Source organism: Hibiscus syriacus, unplaced genomic scaffold (assembly GCF_006381635.1).
Source record: "Hibiscus syriacus cultivar Baekdansim isolate YM2019G1 unplaced genomic scaffold, ASM638163v2 tig00110013_pilon, whole genome shotgun sequence".
NCBI classification, from domain to species: domain Eukaryota; kingdom Viridiplantae; phylum Streptophyta; class Magnoliopsida; order Malvales; family Malvaceae; genus Hibiscus; species Hibiscus syriacus.
Window position 1 is genome coordinate 641,901 of NW_024062563.1, and position 24,970 is coordinate 666,870.

Below are 24,970 nucleotides of genomic sequence, written 5' to 3' on the forward strand. Positions count from 1 at the left end.
AAAGATTTGTGCATTTGAGGGTTTATCCAAAGAATTTGACACAAAAGATGATCAAGAAATGGGGGGCAAATGAGGACAAAAACCTTAGTCCTATTACACACCTAACATTATAATGAGGCATGATAGATAAACAAGTGGAAGTTGATATCTACCACTGTAGTACCTTTCTACTTTCAGCATCTTGTTTGAACTTGTTTTTTTGTTCCTTTCTCCGCTTTTTGTGCAATAAATAAACTTGTGTTGCTTTTATGGTTATGAGCAAGTAATTAAGTTTTAATCTTGAAATTTTTTAGTATCAAGTAGATTAAATATTCTTTTAATTTTTCAAGAGTTATAGATCTTTGGAAAGTGGTAAAATTATATCTTCCATATCCCATCCAACGCCAATTACTTGATCCTTACAAAACCAAATCCTGACACTACGATTATCTGAGACTCTGAAGTAATGTCTCCACCTGTTTTTGAGACACCAACTCTAGATGTTTACTTTTTCGGGTAGAGTTGATCGATTCATTATGTTACCTTCCACCATATATACGACTTCAAAAGTCACACATTTGTCCTTCCAAACACAAAACCATCATAAACCAAAAGACCTCAAAAGAACCAAACTTTCAACTATCCGTGAATCTTACTACAAGAAGAGACGAGATGAAGCATCATGGACCAACTCATTAAAGATAATTTCGAGTGATTAGGGCATACTCAAGAAGAAGGAAAAAGTGATTAATTGAAATAAATATATCATGCATTAATTACATTTTTTCATGTAAGCAAAGTTAATCTTGAATATTCATCCCCCTGGAGATACCTCTTTTTACAAGGACTTCTATGTATGAGATGACTAAACTTCGCGCACAGATCAAGCACGCCAACTCAGTGTCATATCGCCCAAAGATGAATGGGGCATTTGCAGGATCAAATAAGAACCTTAAGAGGATCATTACAAAGACCACTGAAGTTTACAAAGATTGGCACGAGAAGCTACCTTTTGCCTTATATGCATATTGAATTACTGTGCGAACATTTACTGGGGCAACACCTTATTGTTTAGTCTATGGGATGGAAGCAATATTACCAATTGAAGTTGAGATCCCATTATTTTGTATCCTAAAGGAGCAAAAATTGGAGAAGACTGAATGTATCCAATTTCGATTTGATCAATTAAACCTTATTGATGAGAACCAATTGAAAGCCATTTGCCATGGGCAGATGTATCAGAAATAGATGATGAAAGATCACGAACAGAAAGTACATCCAAGAGAATTCCAAGAGGGTGATCTAGTACTAAAAAAGATCTTGCCTATACATAAAGATTTTCGTGGGAAATGGATGCCTAATTGGGAAGGGCCATACGTTGTAAAAAAGGCATTTTCCCGAGAAGCGTTGATCTTGGCAAAAACGGATGGGAAAGTTATGAGAAATCAAATAAACTCAGATTCTGTCAAGAAATATTATACTTGAAGAAGAAAAAATGACAAAAAGGAAAAGGAGGTGTTCAAAGCAATTGAAGTCTTATACTCATCCAGTAAAGAAAGAAGAAGGAAAAAGAAAAAAGAAAGAAAACAAAAAGGAAAAGAAAAAGAAAAAGAAAAATGAAAAAAATGAGAAATTGAATCAAGATAGGTAACTCATGGAGCCTCAAGTTACAAAATGGATCGAGTACAATTAATTTGAATATTCATATTCAACAAAAAGAGCAAGAAATGATGAAGATATGAGAAAATGGAAATGAACCCAAAATTTGGCAGTTTAGAGGGATCCAGATGATGGAAAAATCCCCAGCAAGGCAGATCCAAGTCAAGCAAATCAAGATTGAAGGCATCTAAAGAGAATATCTTCAGAATTTATTCCGCCTCTCAAGATTGATTTTTATTTGCAAAAATTAGTTTTTAAAATATTTAATGCATGATATGAAAAATGTTAAAGGGGGTTCAAGATGTAAATTTTTAAATAACATCTTGAAACCAAAGGAGGATTTGAGTTGAAAACCTAAAAAGGCGGCTCGAATATTGAATGGTGCAACAAACGACATAAGAGATGATCTTAAGCTCTTAAATGAAACACCGCACATCCCAAAAGGCGTTCATGAGATTCTGGAATCAAGAAGTATCTCTACAAGATGAGCATAACAACCATTTCTTCAAGTTAGTGGAAGCACGAAGCGACATACTGAACCAACTTGAAAGAACCTACTTTACCAAAATCAACCTACACCTCAAATCAGTTAATAATTTTGACACTTGCCACAGGACTATGATTTTTTGAATGATTTAAAAAGTGTAGTTGATTTATTTAATATTCATTAAATTCATTGTTTATGATTTGATTATATTGTGAACCTGAAAGGGGTAATATTTTACAAAATTCTTTCATTCTTCAATAAAGAAAGGAGAAAAAACATTTTCAAACAGGACAGTCTCAAATGAGGAAGGTCCTTGAAGCAATTGTTGCTTATTCTACCTATGTTGTAGAAAAAGAATGAATGAGGCCAGAATAATGAAGCACTTCACATTTTTGAAGGCAAGTGGTCCAAAAAGCCAGAAAGTCTGGAGAATTGAACTTGTGACACTCTCCTATGACATTATTAGCAACTCATCAAGAAAGATTATCGCTTATTTCATGTTGAGGGCGATAAGCATCACCAGACAAATTATTTTCCCCAGCCATCAATCCATGTTTCTGGCAAATTACATCACAGAGATATAATTCCCAGTAAGATGTATTATGGGAATGAACAAGTCACTACCTGCACTCTGGTTATACCGTGATGCTGGCTCAAGTCTTGATACATCATTGCTACTTCTTCCATGCTGATCAATTTCCTTGACAAGATTATATCCATTATGTCCTTCAGAAGATTGCTGAATTTGAATTTGAGGACTTATGGCACAGTATAAGATATTGGAACAGAATCTACCCTTATAGGCCTTTTTTATATAGGGTAACATTGGTTACAGGATTCCAAAAGTTGAAGATAATCAGTTTTACCGTCAATTAAACTTTTCCATAATTCAGTAAGAGTATGATATATCTTGGAGTAGCAAAAGAGACAGTCGTTGTAGCAGTCATTGCAAGTAAATGCACCAACAAAAATCTTCAAGCCCATCACAATGATGTTTATTTCTTCCAGTAAGGTTGTTACACTGGATGCTACCGGCAACAAGGTCGAAATTTCCAAATCTACTCATCAATTGCTCCAACCGATCATAATTCAGTTCTTACACATTTGTTTTCAAAAGTATGCCAAGATAGTAGAAGGTAACCTCTGCATCACTGATTCCAGAGAAAAGAGACAGGACATTGATATCACTGGGGAACTTGTCTCTAGCAGCTCCTCATGTATAGTTTTTAGGGAAACCTAGAAGCATTTTCACCTCATCAGATTCAAGTGGAGCAACTTTATTCCTTCCAACCCATACCAGATTCCATTTTCAGCACTCATCAAGAACATACTTCTGGACACTTGAAGGTGGCTCATCGTCATAAGCTTCAAGAGCCTTATAGATCTTTTTCTGTCAATTTGGCACTTCCTGTACATGTTTGTAAACAGTTCAACTTTGTTCTTGGATCCCAGGAAGGCCATCATTTCTTTGTCAATGGAAAAATATCATGAATAGTGTGTGGAGAAAACAAGATAAGAGGAAATCTGTTCTCAATTGGCAGATTATGAATATAGCCCCTTTTCAGTGTAGCAGCATGAAAATGCTTCGAATCTACAAATTCTGGCTCTACATCGAATAAGTACTGTGATATTTCAGCCCAAACATTAACTGGAGCAAGTGCCACGTTCTCGTAGTAGAAATAAGGAGACCCAATAGCATCTTCTGGAAGTGTTCTTTGAGTTATCTGATCTGGTTTGGTATGAACCCCAAAACCAATCATTAAATTTGAAAGATGAATTTGCTCATAGTAGAAATAAGAAGACCCAATAGAACCTTCTGGAAGTGTTCTTTGAGTTATCTGATATGGTTCGGTAGGAACCCCAGAACCAATCATTGGAATTGAAAGATGAACTGCATGATCGTCTTCATTAAGAAGCTTCTTTTCAAGCTTCATCTGCTTCTTCCTTTTTAAAAATCATAGCCCAAGTTTCGCCTTTGCTTGTAATTGGGGTCATTGCATAATGAATTCCTATCTTCTACTGAAAGAAGTGCGTCAGCAACCTTAGCCATTTGAGCAGCACATATAAAATCTGTCAACTTTGCAATTGATGAATCCGGACCACATCTCTCCATGGCTATTGAAGCCTCAGCATCTGAGTATCCCATTTTCATCAAGTATAACAGTTTATTCTCCTCATCAGAATCAGAATTCAGGATTTCCTCGGTATAAAAAGAACTATCAATATTTATGAAATCATCCTGAAAGATCGCTTCATAATCAGATGAGTAGTTATCAGAATCAACATGTTGCATGGGTGTGGATTTTCAAGAGCCTATATATATGTAGTCTTGCTATTGCATCAGATTACTGTTCGCATAAATTGGTTTCTCTCCCACAGAAAAGTATATTTCAGAGATGGCATTCACTGAAAGATGATAAGCCACTCTGTTAGTCTAGAACAGATTACCAAGCTATTTATACTGCTCTGTCTGACTAAATCCCTCCAGATACAGAAAATGGTCACCTCATTCAGAATACACATATCTCAGACGTTTCTGTCATAATGATTGAGTACTTCTTAAGTTTGTGACAACATGAAGAGAATTTCTCCAGTTACTTGACAATATTACTGTTTAGTGACACCAGAATGAGAGTATTCAAGATAAACAAATTTGGTGCACGAATAAAACTACAAGTACCTACAACAGTTCATTGTCAAAATTGGACCTCGTGGGGATCATGACATTTCAGTCAAACAGACATTGAGAGTGAATCAGACATATCTAGAGGGACATCTTGAGGGCCCATTTCAACCAGAAATAGAATATTGGGGCATTTTGAAGGCTCACAACAATATGAATATTTGAGCATTCTTGGAGGCTCATCTCAACAAGAAGTAATGTTGAGCACACTTTTAACATCTGTATCAGCAAAATGTTGGGGCATTTTAAAGGTTCCTTCATACAGATCCATGTGGGGCATTTTGAAGGCTCATATTAACAAGAAGCAAATGTCGGGGCATGCTGAAAGCCCATTTCAATCAGAATTATGATTGTTGATGCATTTTTGAACGTTCGTATCAGCAATGCTGAGACATGCTGAAGGCCCATATCATCATGTATTAAAGATCATTGATTTGAGAAAATATTTCCAATAAGACAGAAAGATATGAAGAATGAAAATGATAAAACAATGACAGTCGAGCTGACTATACATAATTGCTTCATTCATCAGGCAGTTACATTAGAATCTTGTTGTTGAACAAATATCTACTCTGCAAGTAAGGTTTCAAATACCCAATCTTCTTAAACCATGTGTCACATGACAGTGTGTTAAACTACATCATGGATAAAGATGGTCCCCAGGCAGACTACTTGATCCAGGGTTCAGTTCTTCAAGATCTTAGCTTTGAATTTTGTATTATGTGTATCGGTGATGATTGGAAATATTTCTTTGAGATTCCTGGCAGTTAGTTTCAACCATACTGTTGGGATTACGAATCTGTTTTTCACAATAGTTTTCGCTTAATCGATGACATTGGAAAGGGAGACTCGACTCACTTACATTATTGTTATTCCCGCTATTACTGGGGTTATCATTGCCAGCCAGGCTGGACTGAATTTTTATCTATTTTGGGTTTTATCATGTGCGTTTCATCCCCAGCAGCAAGAAATCCACGGATATCTTTCTGTACATGGATCCTATAGCTGAAGTGTTTCTACTTTCTACAATGCTCATTACAGAAGAAAACGTGATCAGTATTACACTTGCCCTTGCCCGAGATGATATCGAGATCAATTAGTGTCTCCTATTCAATTCGACACCAGCACATTTTGTGAATTTGACCAACTTTTTGGTCATACCAGTATTTCACTTGTATTCCCATTGAGTTTTGTTCTCAAGTAGTCTTGTGACATCATACAAAAACTTTGAACACCATGCAAAGAGCTTCATTGACCAGCAATTCGAGCAGAAGACACAGGAGATGAAGAATGTGTTGACAAATGTTTTATGAACCAGGGATTATGGTGTTGAACCAATGTTGTTATCATATGGTTTTCCTTTATTGATACAAGATGAAGTCTGTCTTCTTCAACCCCAAGATTAAAAGTGAGATATGGTGAAGATTTCTTTCCACAGAAGGATAGCTGAATTTTTAACAACAAGAAACTAGTGACGGCAACTAAGTTTGAACGACAGGTTGTTGTTATGCATCTCGACATGATATGGTCCAAGTTGCCTTATTCGAGATCTGATTATATGTGGAGACATGAAAGGAATTGGAATAAATCTTCCTTGTGATATGTTTCAAGAGTTAAATTAGAACAGACTCTACTCTCCTAATTAATCCCTGCTGAGTCAGGCATATCTACATATACACTCTTCAAAGATGATAGATTCTCTTTTCAAAGATGATAGATTCTCTTTTCAAAGATGAAAGTTTTATTGGATTTCTACACAAGTCCAGACAAAGAAAGCCGGTGTTACCAAAGACAAAATGGGGCATCAAAGTCATAGTTCTGACTACGGCAAGAGTTCCACAAATGAAATATTTCTTCTGAGACTTAAATGAAGCAAAGATGACACAAAGATACAGATTGATCAGATGATTCTACAGAAATGCAAGCTTGATAGCATAATTTTCTACACTGATATCCAGAGGTGACCCTAGAAATAAATGATGAAGTGAAGGAAGCCTAGTTCACCACTTTGAAGTCAAATGAAGATTGCATCAACATTCATGCATTCATAAGCATATCATTTACACAATAGACAATGTAAAACATTGATACATCTGAGTGCATTCAAACATGAAGTTTTATAGATCTTCGGAAAAACAAGAAGATTCATGGTAAAAAAATACCTTACAAGAAGAAGGTATTCAAAACCGCAAATGCAGGAATCACGCCAACATCTGAATAATAGATGGACTCAATCCACAAGAATGAACATTATCTTGAGATTGGGTCATGTTACCCAATCAACATGTTATATTGAAAAATAATGAGAAAACGATTTCCATAGTTTCTCATTCAATCTTTTCTAAAAATGAAATTGTTAAAAAGTAAGAAAACGATTTTCATAGTTTCTTACTTAGTAAACTATTTCCCACATCTATAAGTCTTACAGTACATGATGTTTCCAAAAAGCCTTCGGGAGCTTTTTGATGTTTTCAAAGCCTTAGGGTCATCTGTAAGTCCTACAGTGCATGATGTTTCCAAAAAGCCTTCGGGAGCTTTTTGATGTTTTCAAAGCCTTAGGGTCATCTGTAAGTCCTACAGTGCATGATGTTACCAAAAAGCCTTCGGGAGCTTTTTGATGTTTTCAAAGCCTTAGGGTCATCTGTAAGTCCTACAGTGCATGATGTTTCCAAAAAGCCTTCAGGAGCTTTTTGATGTTTTCAAAGCCTTAGTGTCATCTGTAAGTCCTACAGTGCATGATGTTTCCAAAAAGCCTTCGGGAGCTTTTTTATGTTTTCAAAGCCTTAGGGTCATCTGTAAGTCCTACAGTGCATGATGTTACCAAAAAGCCTTCTGGAGTTTTTTGATGTTTTCAAAGCCTTAGGGTCATCTGTAAGTCCTACAGTGCATGATGTTTCCAAAAAGCCTTCGGGAGCTTTTTGATGTTTTCAAAGCCTTAGGGTCATCTGTAAGTCCTACGGTGCATGATGTTTCCAAAAAGCCTTCGGGAGCTTTTTGATGTTTTCAAAGCCTTAGGGTCATCTGTAAGTCCTTCAGTGCATGATGTTTTCAAAACCTTCGGGTCATCTGTAAGTCCTTCAGTGCATGATGTTTTCAACATTTCCATCCTACTTAAAAGAAGCCAAATGAAAAAATTAATTTTCTTTTTCGTCTTTGCTCTATTCTTGTTAACACAAGGATAAGCAAAGAGGGACAGCTGTAGACATCAATTTTTTCATTTTAAATTTAAATTTATTATTATTATTAAAATTATTATTATTATTATTATTATTATTAAATATTACAAAGCCCAAAGCTGAGGCCATATACAAATCTCGGAACCCAAACCCCAGGCCCAACTAGAACCGACCCAGACCAGATGGAAACCATAAACATTTGGTGTTTCAGCTAGGGTTTCTAAACCCTAGCACTGATGTCGCCGCCTCAAGTTTCCAGAAGATCCCAGCTGTCGCCTCCAGATGCTTCCAGTGCCCCACGACGACGACACCTTGCTGCCACGACGCCAACAAAGGATTCCAGAAGGCCAGCTTCCCCCCACACGTCGCGGCTATGGGGTGAGTCACCACATAGCTCGGTGACTCACCGAACTTCCCCCTCTGGACCGGTCCGAGCATGGCTCCGTGGTGGCTATAAAAGCCACCGGACCCTGCAAACAAAAAAAAACATAGAGGAAGAACCGGAGATAACAGAAACGGGAGCAAGAACCCGAACAGACCACAACAGCAAGCCAAACAAAACCCACAGCAACAAATCAAAAAGCAAAGAGAGAATAGAGTGAGAAAACTTACCACCGAGGAAGCTACGTCGTCGTCAGAACCTCCACACGCCGCAAAAGAAATTGAAATACCGAGAGTATTTCTGTAGATCTAGGTAATTACAAGGCTTTTTAGAGAAAAAAGACACTGGATTCGTCTTTAGGATGTTCTGATCTTTATTTTGGGAATTTTAAAATTTTCCGACCACCGACAGCGGTGGCCGACGATGGTTGCCGACGCCGGAGCACGGCTGCCGGCCGGTGATCTCTCTCTCAATTTTAGAGAGAGACGAAAGAGTTAAAAATTCTCTCTCAGTTAGAGAGAGAAGAGAGAAAGAAGAAAATGAGATAATGGCCCGAAGGACCGACCATTTCAGGGTATTTATACCCCTTCCCAAACGACGCCGTTTTGGGAGGGGTATATCTGTAATTTCGCGCAAGGCCAAAACCTTTCCGCAGCCATTCTAGTTTTTAATCCTTGTAATTTAGTCACTAAAAGTAATTTTTGATTATTTTAATTTAGTCTTCTAAATTTATTTAATTTTATTTTAGTCCTTAACTATAATTAGGATAAATAATATATTTAGTCCTCAATAATTTTAATATTTTTGTTTTAGTCCCGTATTATGAATTATGGTTAAATTACACTTTTAATGCCCATCTTTTATATATTTCGAATTAGTACTCTAGTTTTATAATTTTACATTTTAATCATTAAATTTTCATTTTGACTATGATTTTTAATATTTACATTTTAATACTATATTTTTAATTCCTTTTATTTTAATCATTATTTGTAATATTATTTTATTATTATTTTATTTTTTATTACTTTAATTATTATTTCATTATTATTATTTTTATTATTTATATAAATATATATATATATATAATAAATAATATTTGTTTATTTGTTAAAATCCTATATTTCATAAATTACTAATCATATTTTAATATATATTTATTTTTTCAATATTAAAAAAAGGACTGTCTTAAAGCACCTAGAAGTCTGTTTTCTGATATTTTTACTAAATATCCTATTTTATAAATTATATATTAATTGTTTTAATTATTTATTTATTTTTTTAATATCGAAGAAAAGAACTATCTTATGGCACCTAGAAGTCATTTTCTGATATTTCTAAATAAATAAATATTTTATTTATAAATATATATAAATTAATATTTTTTTCATAATTATAATTTTGAAATAATAGGATTATAAATTAAATATATTTTAAATTTTAAAATTTCTAATAATAGAGACAATTTATAATTAAAAAGTACCAATTTTAGGCGTTGTATGGGTGCTAACCCTTCCCTAAACGTAACCGACCACGAATCCCTTTTTATTATTAAAAAGAACGCATTTTTGGTTAAAACGCAAATCAGTTTATCTTTTAATCGATGTTTTCTTAAAAACTCTTTTAAAGGATGATTTTTAGGTATTCGACCTACCTGACCCAAAAGGCCGATGGCGACTCCCAAATTATTTTAAAAACTATTTATTCACATCACTTTTCCCGCCAAGTAAAAAATTCATGCCCGGACGAAAATCGGTTACGACAACTAGTATGGTGGTTATAGACTATTCTGACCTCTGAGGAATGACAGTCATTGAACCAAAGTGTGGAATCCCGGTGCCTCACCGAATGAGGCCTAAAACCCAAACATGCTACAAATGACAATGTCATAACAGTTACAACATATTGTATAGGATCCAACAATTTGAATGTATATCATGCAAACCAGAAGCACTAACAATAACATAATAGAGTAACATACACATGTATTCCAACTGAAATGCAATAGAAAGTATTTACATCAATAAATAAAATCAATTGAGAACTGAGCCAATCAACAATCTATGTTACCAGCTTTTCAAAGAAAGTTAGCTATAAATAAAAATAGAACAGAATAGTAATCCCCATCATAGCAAACGATTTGCATAAAAAACAACTCTAACCACTGCTAAAACACATTCTTATTGCATATAAACCAACATTTTACAGAAAAAATACTCATACAAAATGTATAAGAGAAGAAAAGGAATTCGCCAAGGGGGGCAACTCAAGCCCAACATGAACACATTGCTAAATAATACATAAAAGAAAATTTCTTACATGAGACATTCGACCATCTTGTGTCTATAAAATATCTAATTTAAATGTACATTTATATAAATTGATGATTCTAAGGCATGTAAAGGTTTATATTAGCTTTTACACATGAAAGTAAAACCACGTGCAAAACAAGAAAAAGCTTGACCAAAGACAATGAAACATAGGGGTATATCAAATGGAAAAAGGAGACCAAAAAGCTATTTATCCATCATTTTTTATCATACATCAGCCATGCGACACTGCTAATATCATTATATTAACAGCTGAGTATTTGAGCTGAATCTTCTAATTGATAACAAGGAATTCATGCATTTTTATTCAAGAAAGCACAAGTCAACAGACAAGAAGAAAACATATTACGGTATCACTACTAGCATAGAGACAAACCAAACCATGTTAAACCATCTATGGCGAAAAAAATGCCTGCACATGCCTTCAAATCCTCATTACAGCTTTAAGGTGCTCGTTCTCATTTATCAGCTTAGCGATTTCATCAGCTTTTGCCTGAAAATGAAACAAATAGAAATTGGAGATTCAAGAACTGTAAAACTTCAAAAGAACATACAATATAAAATGATTTCTTCCCTTTTCCCCCTTTCTCTTGGACAGATGTAGCAGAAGATATCATCTCAAAGATGAACACATGGAAGACAAAGTAAAGTTCATAATCAATTAAGTCAAAGGTAGTAAAAGCATATTCTCCTAGGACGCAAAGCGAGGAGCCTAATTTCTAATCAAGAATTTCTGCGTTGCAGAGAATGACATACAAACCACTTGACACCCCCCCCCCAATCTTAAAATAAAATTTAAAGAACATTAAAATAAGCCTTCTGGTGTTATAGTGCATTACAAAGGGTCTAACCTACGTTATGTTATTTTTCCATATTGGGGAAGTGATGAGCATATGAAGGGGAAAAAATGGACAAGAGAAGGAAATCTGCTCATGTCAGAAAAACTTGGAAGAACATTAGTGAACTTATAATAAAAACAGAATCACAAAACAATGGAAGACATCAAGTACCTGAGCTTGTCTTGCAGAACCTTGCAATGCAGATTCCATCATTTTCATTTCCATCTTCACCTTCTCCAATTCATGGATAGAATCTGCCAAGTTAGACAATGCAGATGCAGAACTCAAGTGTATCTCTTCTTTAGCATCAGCTTCACCATCATTAACCTCCGGTCCACTTCAACTCTTTTAGCATTTTCAAGAACCAATTCGGTAGGAAGCAAAAGCACCTGAGCATTGTTATTCTCCTCAACGATAACAGAATGAAAACTTGAGGACATTGGCTCATCAGGGCCATTTCCAGCATCAGCTCGGTATCACTTGATTCCTCAGATTTAACTGGAGAACCTTTCTCCAAAATCTATTCTGTTTTTGTCTTTCGTTCATCATTAGTTTCATGCATGTCTACAGCATCCCTCAACTCTGCCGGCACAGGCTCAGTAACTTCAACTGTGTTTACCTCTGCAGTTTCTTGTTTGGCTTCCTTGGAGTCAGAACCTGCAGAGGGTACTACATCTGAAATTTCTTTCTGTTGTCCATTTTCTGTAGATTCTGACTTAACATTCTTAAAGGCAGATTCAGAAGGCTCAGCAGAAACTTTTTCTGATTCAGATTCAGCTTTACCAGAGTCCAAAGTCACAGTATCTGATCTCTTGCTATTTTTTTCTACCATGAGAGCTTCTTTATCTTCTTCAAAAGTGGTTTTTACATGAGAATGAGCTGACCAGTCGTTTTCAATCTCTTCTTCCTCAACTTTAGGTGGAATCTCTGAAGACCACAATCCTGAAGCTGGAGAGAATACAGACAGGAAGACATAAGTATGACTGATTCAAACCCGCATTATAATTTCCATCAACTCATAGTCAACATTGGTTCAACTTTGAAAATAATAGAAATGATAAGCCACTAGAACCATCATCCTTTTTGGGACTTTGCAAAAAAAAAGGTTCAAAAACAAGTCACCAGCATGTAGTGTTTCTTTAAGCATGAGATCAGCATTGACCTATTTATGCAAGGAATGTGACAAAATACGGTAATATGGAGATAACTTCATTTCAAAGGAAGCAAAGAAGTAAACTGTGTTAAGGTTCATTGGATTCCACGGAGTGTGAAATAAAGCAGACATAGTTAACAAACAGGCTTTATTTTTATTATTTCAAACTAAAATAAAAATAGTAGAAAAGTTAACCTTCACAGGCTTATACAGGAATGGTAAATAGAAACAATTCATTTTATTTTTTATTTTATTTTTTTCATATTTCACATTTGTACCTTCAACTACAAGATTAGCACTCCAATGGGCAATAGAGGCAATCTACAACTCAGGCTTCCTAATTGACATCCTATAACATGGAACTGAAGCAGTGTGCATTACTTGCAACATGCCACTTGCCTAACAAACTTAGCAACTCTAGTTTAGTAATCTAATAGTTCAACCTACAATGAAAATGAGAACAACCATTGCTATTTACCAAAATGAACCTAATATCTTAATGCAAACCCTAACACAGGTTTATACTAGACATTTGCATCCAAAGGCTAGAATATTACACAAAATACTAACAATGTAAACAATGTAAACCAAGAAAAAAGATACCTTCATTGTTGCTTGATTCTGATTTCTCCTCGAACCCGAAAGCTCTATCAAAATTTTTCTCGATATTCTTCACACTCTCTTGGAGTTTATTGACAGCCCCAGCAAGATCAGGAAAGCCCCCTAGGGACACTTTCCCGCTGAACCAAGCCGTTCTTTTTTAACTATATATTCCTAAAACAACTTGATCTGAAAACTCAAATCCACCGATTCAAGCACGCCATAAACCCTACATTGACATGCCGCAAATAAATTGATTAGAAGAAAAAGAAAATACCTTGACCCAACTTGTTCAAATCATAACCCAACAAGATTCAAATCCAAACTTGCATACCGGGAAAGAATTACGAATTAACGATGCATTCAAAAGAATAAAAACGCTGAGAATTGAGAAACTGGACGTTAAAAAGAAAAGGGAAAATATGAAAAAAAAACTAGGAAAAATCACTGACGTGATTAGTTAGATTCATTACCATAACTCATAAGTGAAATCAGAGAAAGGGAAATAGACAGGTGCATTTTGTTGACGGAATTTAAGATTATAAACGGGATAAAAGATTACAAGAGAATAAGATTATTGAAATATTGTATTTTGTGTTTGATTGGTGTACTAGATAATAAGATTATTGTGTTTGGTTAAAAGAATAAAAAATTATTAGAATGTATATTTGATCAAATTATATTTATTATATATTTATTTTTTTAATAAATTGAATTACTATAATATTATTATAAGATATTTATATATTTTCTTTAACAAATTTAAAATCATAAAATTTATATAATTTTTTTATAAAATTAAAAGTATTAAAAGGTTTAATAAAATGATAAAATTTTATTTTAATCTTTGAACTTCATATAAAATTTTAATTATAGATTTTTTTATAAATCTAAAATAGTTTAAGGATAAATTTGTAATTTAATCTTCGTAGAATTTTTATTATTCAATGACAGAAGAATGATATTTTTAAAGGAAAAAAATTTAAAGGCATTTTAGTCCAAAATGTCGGTAATCAAATAATATATAAAGAAATGGAGGTAATGGCATTCTCGGTAATATACCCAAAAAATCTACTGTTAGTAATCTTACATTACTGGAAATGAGATTACTGATCAACCAAACGGAGGAATGTAGATTTCATTTCCATGGGAATCCTATATTTCTCGAACCAAACAGCTCCTAAGGAGAACACGCATTTAAATCGATTCGAGATAAAAAAAAAAGTAATTATATATATTCCAACGATAACGCAAAATTCAAATGATTGGGGAAAAAGTAAGCAATAGTGAGATAGAAAACGCGCGAGATTCAGATGAAAGATCAAATCGGTAGATCGAGGAAAGAAATGGGGTCGATCAACCTTTTGCTTCTTTCTGCTTATTTTCTAGGGTAAAACACACACTAGGTAACTCAATTATTAATTCAGTTACAAATAGGTCACTTTTCTGTAAAAGCTTATTACTTAATTAAAATATTATTCAAATATGTCATTAGCGTCAAATATTATATTAAACCAAATAACGTGACAGTTAAAAATTGACATAATTATATATTTAATCCTCAATATTTATATAGAAGGAGTTTGAGGGAATTGAATCGGAGCAAGGGCTAGGAGCACTACTTAACTTCAAAATGTAGCATATAAGATATAAGATACTGTAATAAATGAGAGAAAAAAAGTTAAAAAAAAAGTAACAATCTCATATATATATATATATATATAATTCAATTTATTTTTGTTAACAAATATATAAAATTATTTTAAAAAGTAAATTATTTGATAGAGTTAACAATAATTTATATATATAATCATCAAATTAATTTTTTTAACTTATAACAATTTTAAAAGTTTTATTAATAATTTCATATATATATTTTAACTCAAAATTATTTAAAAATTTAAATTATTTGATAAATTTAACAATAATTTATATATATATATATATAATTATTTTTTAGGTAACAACTCTTTTTTTGTCTCTCATTTATTACAGTATCTTATATCTTATTTCTTTTATGTTATTTTTTGAAACCAAGTTGTGCTCCTAGCTTGGTGGTTTGGGTGTTAGTTGTCCATCTAACCTTGCCCAGGTTTGAATCCTCAAACACGTGGCACCGTATGATTGGATGGAAAATAAAATAATTAAATTAAAAAAATGTCTTTCATTCATGTTGTGACACGTGTAGCAATATGAATAGATTATTAAATTTATTAAATTAAATTAAAATTAGAATCAAATTGATATAATGCATAAGTATCGATGACTAAATGTATAATTATGTCAATTTCTTTAACTGCCACATCATCAATTCTGTTGACCGGTAACGGCAAATGGCTTGATTGACAACAATTAGATAGTTAAGTGGTATGATTGATAAAATTGAAAGATTGATGGAAAAAGTAAAAGGACTAAATAGTTGAGTGGTCAATGGTATAGTTTACCCTATATTGTATATCTTAATAAAAATAATTTAATAAGTATAACTTTCTATACTAAAAAATTATTAATTTACTATTTTTTTCTTAAATTGTTTATTTTTCTTCATAAATATTATATTACTTTTGTTATGTAATATAACAATTTATTATTGCTTTTATGATAAAATATATTTATCATATTTTGATTCCATGGACTCCTTTACTTTATGATAAAAAATATATATACATTTTATATTTAATTGATATAATTATTTGTATTTGTAATTTATATTCGTAAAATGGTATTATGTTGAATTATGATAATAATTTATAATAATTGAATTATGTATATTATTATATAAAATTAAAATTTATGCATTATATTATCCTCTAACAAAGTTTATAAATAGTTTTGAGATGTATCCTTGTATATTATATATAACAGATTAACGATCTTTTTAACTAAATCTAACGACTGCTTCAATGTAACTAACCACTCTACTTCGCTCCCAAATACTCAAATTTTGGCTCCAAAAATTCCTCCTATCTCTCTCTCCGATATCCAGGTACGTAGAATAGGAGCTGCATTTATTGTTTGGTTGATAGGAAAATCAAGCAAGACGAAAGAAACGAGAGGAAAATCTTCAACCTCGTTGATTCGGCTTCAAAACACCAAAAAGTTTAAACACACACATGCTTCGAAACGAACAAAATTAATCCCCGAATGCAACAGTTTCCTTTTCTTACATTTTCCCACCGATCAAGCAACGCATAGTATCTCTAATTTTGATTTTTTCGAATTTGATTTATCGACTTACTTCACCTCTGTTTACATAGTGAATCCGAAAACCACAAAAAGCAAATGAAGCAACTCGAGATTGAGAATGGAGATTTCCCGCCAAAAAGGATCGAGTTATTTCCATCTACTCCTTATGTCCAGCCAAAAGGGATAAAAACAGTTGAAAAGACGTCGGATTCTGTTAAGATTACAGTTACCGGGAGATCGTCATCACATTTCCCGCCAAAAAAGAAGCTGACTAGGCAGCTTGTCTTCACAGAGTTCGGCCTATCTCCCGTTATCGCAACTTCACTGCCGTTTCCTGTGGAGAAGCTAAGCTCCGAAATGCGTTTGTCTCCTCGGAGTCCTTTTTCCTCAAAGTGAGTATTGGTTTTTGTTTCCTTTTTTGAATTCTTCTTGCTTTTCCCTCTTTTTGTTTGATTGGAGTTCAAAAATTAGAAAAGGAAAAAGAAGAGAAATTTAAAATCAACTTTATTTTCTGTTTGGTTGCCGAGAATATATCAGAGGGATAGATGAAGGAGATCAGAGATAAAGGTTCAAACTTCAAATTCACGATAGGCTTCTTCTTGCAATTTGATGTTTCTTAAAATCAAGGTTCCTTGACATTGTAAAATCTGATTCCATTTTTTGTTTTTATTTTCAAGCTCCAAGTCACCAGATTCTCCAATACCATGGGTTAATGTTAAAGCAAAAAATGGTACTCCGAAAGGTCCAAAACAATGCGGCTGCAAGCAATCTAAATGCTTAAAATTGTGAGTAATATATACCAAAGTTTGAGTTGTCTTCATCATGCATTGGCTTCTTTCTTGCTTGGCTGCAAGTGCAATTCCAAAATACATAGAGCTCCATGTTAACAGTACTGTATCTGATCTGTTCTACCAAGAATAAACTAATATAACTGCAACTATATTTCCATCTGTTTATCCTTCTCTTTTCCTCTGTATCCAAAGCATTGGTCTTGGCAAGTTTTTTATGATATTTGTTATTGTTTTACGAATTTTTTATCCAAACGTATAACTCTGCTAGGATTTGGTTGATTGGATGCTATATTCTGCCTTTTGTTTGGAATATTGCAATGCATTTTCTTTTCAAAGATTTAGTCTCTCAAAAATTCCCATGGACAAATGGATAGGTATTGCGATTGCTTTGCTTCCGGTGAGTATTGTAATGGGTGTATTTGCGCTGATTGTTGCAACAATGTTGAGAATGAGGATCTACGGAAAGCAGCTTCTGAAATCATTTTAGAGCGTAATCCACATGCTTTCAAGCCAAAGATTTCAAGCAGTCCATGTAGTCCTCAATATGTGGTGGTATGCGACTAAATCTTTCAAATTTCATTGAAGTTTTCCCAGATGCCTTTTTTTTTGGGGGGGGGGTTTGCTTGTCGATAAACTCATTGCAAGTTTGCATTTAAATTAATATTTTTTACGCAAGGAGACGTTTGTTACCAGCTCCCATACAGAATGTTAGCGTGCAGCAATTGCTGATCAGTAGCTTATCTTAGTTTATCTGCTGAGATTTTCTTGTCACTCTCCATGAATATCAAATTTCAGGTTCATCAGGTTGTTTCCGCTTCTTCTGGTACATAGAGTTCTTCTTCATGTTTTATAGTAAGCAATCTAGTTCAAGACTTAATGGGAAATAATTATTGGATAGGTGTTGTCTTCTCATAAATCTTGGATTCCGTGTGGACTTTATGATAAGTTGGACCTCTTTACTTATTGTTAATTGATTTTAGGGTAGATGGTTATATCGTATCAAAGCCCAAGTTCTATTTTGTTTGCTTTGCATATTACTCATTCCTGTTATCCCTTCTGGGTTCGTCGCATGTTGGCTCTTGTTCCTCTGCGTAGCTTGTTAAACTCACATCGGTTAAATCTTAAATCACCTGTTGAGTGTGATCTTATATTTAATTTAAACATCTCTAACTATTACTAATTGTTGTTTAAGTTGGTAGCTTAACAATTATAAATTTATAATAACCCTTCTTCAAAATAGGATGCAATAATATCGTTAGTTCATTGCACCTTAATTGAGTGGTTGAGAATAGTGAAATTTGTTGAAGTCATCTGTACATTTCTGCATCTCTTTCGTTCGGCATTAGGGCTTTCAGGTTTAGTTCAGATTAAACATGTACAATTGATTTAAAAATGCAAATAATTTTCAGGTTATATTCTGCTTTTATTATCTCTTCAAGTTATTTTTCTTGCTATTTTTATTTTGCAAGTAGGGTGATAAAATGGATGTTCCACAAGTGGGGAGACACGAGAGGGGATGCCACTGCAAGAAATCTGAATGCCTCAAGAGGTACTGTGAGTGTTTCCAAGCTAACGTCTTCTGCTCTCAGAACTGCAAATGTGTGGATTGCAAGAATTTTGAGGTTTGCAAGGAGTTGATATCTGCTCCTAGCGAGGAAGACAGTAAGACCATAATCTGTAGAAACTCCGAGGATAATACTAACAAGAAATTTTACAAGAGCTTTAAAGGATCTGAGGGGATCATGACAATCACCGGTGAGGATTGTACTGATTCAAAAATCTACATGCAGAGGGTTATTACTTCTGCAACATCAGATGCATCCGGTTTATCAGGCCAGCACATGTCACAGGAATACAGGAAGAGGAAACTTCAGGAGTTTCATCCAAATGAGAAAAGTTCACCAAGCCAAAGCTTCCCTGATATACAAAAGGTATATATATATATACCTATACCAAACTGCTCTTTACAAGATTCCTACACTTGAAACGTGCAGAGGCCGACTTTCAATTCGACTATGTCACAGTTTTTCTTATTCGTTTGGCAGGTGATCAATCAAAGTTGTTGTCTCTCCTCTACCTTGTCAGTTGAGCCTACTTGTCATATCATTAATTCTGCTATGGCGGGATCTTTTAGGGATCCATACAGGTAGGTATATATTATCCCGAGCGATTATTTATTTACTCAACGAATGTTTTGTATTCAGTTTTTAGAAAGAAAAAAAGAAACTAACTGCTGAAATCTGATTATGGTGCAAGATTGAAGCTAGCTAATGTTTATCATCTACTTAAGACTAGAAAAGTCTGCTCAGGGTTGGCAATTTTAGCAGAAGCCGCAGCGTTAGCTCAGGCTGCCAATCCTTTTGCAGGTATACTGCAGCTACGGCCAAAGCATTATATTCTAACTGTAGTTTGCCTCCCACTTACCTATGGTTTTCAATTATTATTATTATTATTATTATTATTGTGTATACTGATGTTGAGACTTGAGATCATATTGCAGAAATATATATATATGACATAAATTCACATAAACTGTGTTCTTAAAATGCTCTGAACCAGAAGTGAAAGATGCACAAGAAAACAATAATCGTGATATTCTTGAAGCCAAGGAGGATGACTACCGTGGGGGAGCAGATCAAGTTCAGAAAAGGGCTACTGATGACCTTAATATTGGTTTTGCTTCCACCGATGTGCAAGAAGGACAGGCTTTACCCCCGGGAATACTGAGATTAATCTGTAATGAAAAACTTAAACCGTTTGAGGAACATTCTTCAAGACACCAGATTCTGAACCATAATCTCAAGAATGCCTATGCAGAGGAGGAAAGGTCTGTTTTGTCAAGTTTCCTCGACTTTCTTGAGAAACTCATCATTTCACAAAACATGAAAGTAAGATTCTCATGCCTCGCCTCATCTATCAATCTAATAGATACCAAAAATTATGTGAGCATGTAATCATATCTTGAATTGAACAAATATATTCTCCGAAAATGATTGTCTATGAAGCATGCTTGCGCGCATTTTAAAGTACTGCTAAACCATTTTACTCTTCATCATTTGGAAGAGTTATGGAAACATGGATAATAGAACTGCCAAGGAAATAACAACATAAGGAAGATAGATTAGAAGATAATTATGACATTAGAACAGTAACAAAACTAAGCTCACAACAAATCGATATGAACTTTGAGTGACTATCTTCTCCATCCTGACAAACTAGAAAATATAAGGTGAATGCAGATATTTTTTTAGTTATTGTGCTTATAAAACATTTTTTCGCCTAAATCTTTTGATTTCACAGGTAGATGATGCTCTTCTGTTCCTCTTTTGTTATCTTCTTCGTGCTTCCGGGATAAAAATAAGTTCTCATCAGGCTGGTGATGCTAGAGCATTCCCTCCCGATGCAGACGACAAGAACTGAAGTTTAGCTTTACACGATGCTGAGTTGGTGGTAGCAGTGAGCATCCTAAAGCTCATGGCATAGGAAAACGTTGGCACATTCATCAGTGCTACTGATAATGGCAGCCTCAATGAAGGGTAAACTGTAAGGACTACTAAATAAGTTGAGACATGAAACCATAGCATTTCTCCAACTTTGCATCCTATTTTATGCACCGAAGTTCATGTCTGAAGATGGTGGCGTCTCAGATTTTTCTTAGAATTCTAAAAATGATGAACCTAATAAATATGAACCACAAAATTCAATTTAAATTGTTTCAACAAGTATGGCATTTGTTAGTATGCAAGCCCCATAACTTTGACAGATATATACTTCAGTTTTTACTATGACTGAGAATACTGAAAACTGGAAAGGCTCAACCTTCAAGTAATTTATAATTGGGTTGTGATTCGAAGTTAATAGCCATCACATTTCACAGTAATACTAAAAAAAGCTGCCATTTTTGGACACCACTACAATAAACCACATTCGAATTGCACGGTCAAACCTCTATTACATCTTTAGCACCAGAATTCACAGTCCAAATATTTGCGAAATTGTCTTGTTGATGATTTGGTGCAGTTCCTCCCTGCAAAACCAGGCGGCTAAGAGTTAGGCCGTTAGACACTCCCAAATGACCATGGTGGTGCTCTCTTCTTCAAGGTATCAAGTGTACAAGTAACAACTTTGAGTTTCACCATCAAGCAATCTCTAAAGTCGAGGAATTCTACTTACCGATCTGGTTTGAACAAGAGATACCGGTAAACAAACCACTGGAAAGGGAAATCATGAGTTAGTAAATGAAGCCTCCGCAGAGATGGGGAAACATAAATATGTACCAGCATCATGTTAAGCATGGTTGAAAGCTAGTGCTCGGGAACTTACTGTAGAAAACAAAATTCCAATAATTTCAAGCACAACTGGGATAATTGGCAATTTGTCAGCAGCCTGTACGTATCAAAGGAAGAGGCTTGAAGTTATGTTTGAGCTCAAAGTAATTATTCTAATAGTTAAAACTCACAAATATGGTTAATGACTCCAAAGCGATAGATTACCGAAATCACATTCGTTGATGTCCACAACGCCACAATAGCTGCAAATCCCAGACCAATGAGGCCTACCTTATCTTCATCAGATTTATCCCACTGTTCCAAAAAAATAAAGCAAAATCAGAAAAAGGGGGAAAATTATGTTTTCATGAATACCGTGCCACCTAAGGCAGGAATCGAAGATGAAGACTTTCTCTTGCTTTACGGAAATTCAAGCATAGAAAATCTGTTATTTCTTGAACAAAGTACTTACTATGTTCCGAGCACATAAAGTGTGCAATCATGATAATTTGGTTGCACGTGTCTTTCGTGCGAAATACTCTTTCCAAATGACGATATTTTCAATGCTTCTTTGAAGGATAAAAGTTCCTTTGCTTGGAACGGACTGCATCATAGTTTGCAAGCGTTAAATGGAGGTCTATTTTGGAGAATTGGAATTGATAGTTGTACGTGAATTCAATGTGATAAGTGGGGTGGCACTAAAGTTGTTTCATTCACAGAGAGTTATATTGTTTCAGATGTTAATCCTATTTATTGTCATGAGTTTATGTTGTCTGGTACTAATTTGTGGAATGAACCTTTGATTTGCAGGATGTTCAGTGATGAGGATGCCATGCAGGTTCTTAGTGTTTCCATTACACCATGTGATGAGGATGTGATTGTTTGGGGCAATCACGATTATGGTCTGTACTCAATACGTTCTAGATATTGGTGGTTGCAGCGAATAGTCCATGATAATGAGCGCAAGTCCAAGGTGTGGTCAATCATTGCCAAGATTCAGTTACTTCCAAAGATCAGAATCTTTGCTTGGCTGGTAGCTCAAAATGCTTTACCTGTAGGGAGTCGTCTCAACACTGTTGGTTTGTCCGATGTGTTCATCTGCTGAGGAAACTACGCTCCATGTTGTCCGTAGTTGCCCAAGACAATAGAAGCCCTTCGCCTTGCTGCAATACTTGCTTGTGCCTATCTTAGTATCACGGATGATCCCTTGACGTGGATGGAGGAGGCTTTGTCCTTCCTTGGACATGATTCATTTGCTGCTTTTTTGGTTATTCTGTGGAATGTTTGAAATAATTGAAATTCTCTTGTTCATAATGACAGGTTGCAACCGCCTTGGATCTTGGTTACGAATGCAAAGATTCTCCATCAAGAGTACTTGAGAGCGATTGCAAAAGGAAAGGTGGCTAAGCGTTCAAACGAAAAAGAGGCTAGAAGGGTGGGAACGGATGAGGATTGTGTTCAGTGGATGGTTCCAGTTGCAAGGGTGATCAAGGTTAATACCGATGGAGTCTTTGATGGAGATCGAAGACTGGCGGCTGTTGGCGTTGTGGCTTGTGACTGGCATGGTCAGGTTCTTGGTGGCCTAGCCCAACCTTATTTGGTTGCTCTGAAGCTGGTTTTACAAAGCTCCATGTGTTGCTTGCTGGGTTGCGGTTGGCATGTAATAAGAGTTAGGAGGATGTTCAATATGAAACTGACTCTATGACGCTTGTTCACAAGATATCCAGACATACTGATGATATTTCAACGCTTGGTATCTTCGTTCAGGAAGTTCGTGCCATTTTTCAGTCAAATCCTCGACTTTATATTACATATGCTAATCGTTCTTGTAATCATCTTGCTCACAAGTTAGCTAGTTGGGCTCTTAGATCTGATAGTTATTTGTTGTTTGATTCGGTTTGTCCCAACATCATATCTAATGACATTCAGAACAATATACTTGATTCTTGATTTATGGTATGTGAGCACTCTTTAAAAAGATATGCAAGTGTCTGTGAGAGAGAGACTTACAACATTTTGCACAGACTTGACGATACTAAGCGCAGTTGAAGACTCCGAGCTATCACCGGAAGCCTTCACAATAACAGCATAGTTTTGCCTCCCTGCAATGCAAGGAAAATAGGCAAGCATGGAACATTGCAACTAATATAAAACCTAATTGCCAAACATTTTCAGTTCTGAATCAAGTTTCCCCTCGACATCAGAGAAAACTAAAAACAATAACTCAATAATCCCCCACGAATGTCTAAAACACCTAATTTCAGTTTCAAGTAATTGTTGTGCACCTACAACACAACTGCCAAACGATTAACAGAGTTGAATCCCATTCCTGGAGTCGCAGCATGAATGATAATCGACTGAAACCAACGAAACCGAAGATCATTAACTACGAATTTATGCCTTGCCCTAACTTAAATTTTCTCAACACCAATGATTTCCATGATAATTGTTCACTTCCACGTATGTGTGTATGTATATACATATACATAATACATACAATATTACCACTGTTTTAGCAGAAGTCCCGCATTAATTTCCCCAAAACCTCATTTTTAATCTCGACTGTCGAACATCAAGAGATTGATATTTCTGGGTACGTTTATATGCAACTAAAAGCTATCTCATAAAAATCTATTACTAACATTTAAAAAGGTAAAAAAGCAATGAAAATAGAGGCTCAAATTCAACCAAAAACCACCCAAGTGAAAATTTAGCCATAACATTTAAGTTTACCGTAAACTCTAAAAGAAAGACAGTTGCTTTAGGATAAACCCAGTGAATAACACACCTCCGGCATAAGAAACTAGGGGTTTCTGAGAAGTCCTGTAAATGGTCTTTCTATCCTGTAAAAGCAATGGCGGAAGCAGACTCGCGGTAAGGGAAGCCATGAATTTAACTGACAAAATGGAGAGGAAAGGATAAAAAATTAAATTCCGAAAAATCCAAAAGATTTACCATGAAAAATAACAAAGAGAAACTGAGTTCAAGGTTTCTACTTTCTACCTCAGTTGCAGCTAAACGAGAAACAGAGAACGAGAGGCTTTTTTTAAAATAAATAAATTCCTGTGGTCAGGAAGCGAAAAACAAAATTTTGATCAATTACATCATTTCTCATGAATCTATTATCCTTTATATTTTAATTATCGAACTAATATTTTTAACAAAAACGTCACTATGTTTGATCAGTAATTCAGTATGATTTACGGCTCATATTCTTTCCTCTTCCGCTGGGACGTTTCTTTGAAGTTTCTTTTGTTTTTTTGTTCAACGGTTCTGATGGGTAGCTCAATTGCTCTCACATTTATGCTTGGCTAATCAACACTTTGGCCCTCAAACTATGCTTTTCTTCTCACTTTAGAGTTTATGTTTAGGCTTAATGGTATGTAAGGACCTCAAACTTTTTTTTTAAAAAAGTAATGTGGTCCTTTGACCAACGA

The 24,970-nt window shown here is 34.7% G+C and overlaps 3 protein-coding genes across 3 annotated transcripts in view; 1 reads left to right on the forward strand and 2 right to left on the reverse strand.

Moving 5' to 3' along the window:
* The window catches only part of LOC120212378 (golgin candidate 5-like), a 28,227-nt gene extending 16,384 nt beyond the window's left edge, over positions 1-11,843 (reverse strand). Inside the window, exons 1-2 of the mRNA XM_039210708.1 lie at positions 11,707-11,843; positions 11,119-11,189 (exon numbers count right to left, since the gene is read on the reverse strand). The gene's annotated coding sequence lies outside the window, so the exon portion shown is untranslated. The remainder of the gene's footprint in view (positions 1-11,118; positions 11,190-11,706) is intronic.
* Positions 11,844-16,570: 4,727 nt separating this feature from the next.
* On the forward strand, positions 16,571-20,685 carry LOC120212379 (protein tesmin/TSO1-like CXC 7). The gene is made up of 8 exons (XM_039210709.1): positions 16,571-16,866; positions 17,152-17,259; positions 17,640-17,817; positions 18,738-19,196; positions 19,311-19,411; positions 19,522-19,631; positions 19,825-20,153; positions 20,566-20,685. The coding sequence occupies exons 1-8, from the start codon at positions 16,571-16,573 to the stop codon at positions 20,683-20,685; spliced, it is 1,701 nt and encodes a 566-aa protein (XP_039066640.1).
* A 447-nt stretch (positions 20,686-21,132) lies between these two features.
* LOC120212454 (protein CURVATURE THYLAKOID 1C, chloroplastic-like) lies at positions 21,133-24,450 on the reverse strand. The gene is made up of 6 exons (XM_039210746.1): positions 24,322-24,450; positions 23,544-23,635; positions 21,759-21,848; positions 21,589-21,651; positions 21,439-21,476; positions 21,133-21,292 (listed from the first exon to the last, which is right to left on the reverse strand). Exons 1-6 carry the CDS (start codon positions 24,419-24,421, stop codon positions 21,238-21,240), a joined length of 438 nt encoding a protein of 145 aa, XP_039066677.1. The 5' UTR covers positions 24,422-24,450; the 3' UTR covers positions 21,133-21,237.
* Between the last annotated feature and the right edge of the window lie 520 nt (positions 24,451-24,970).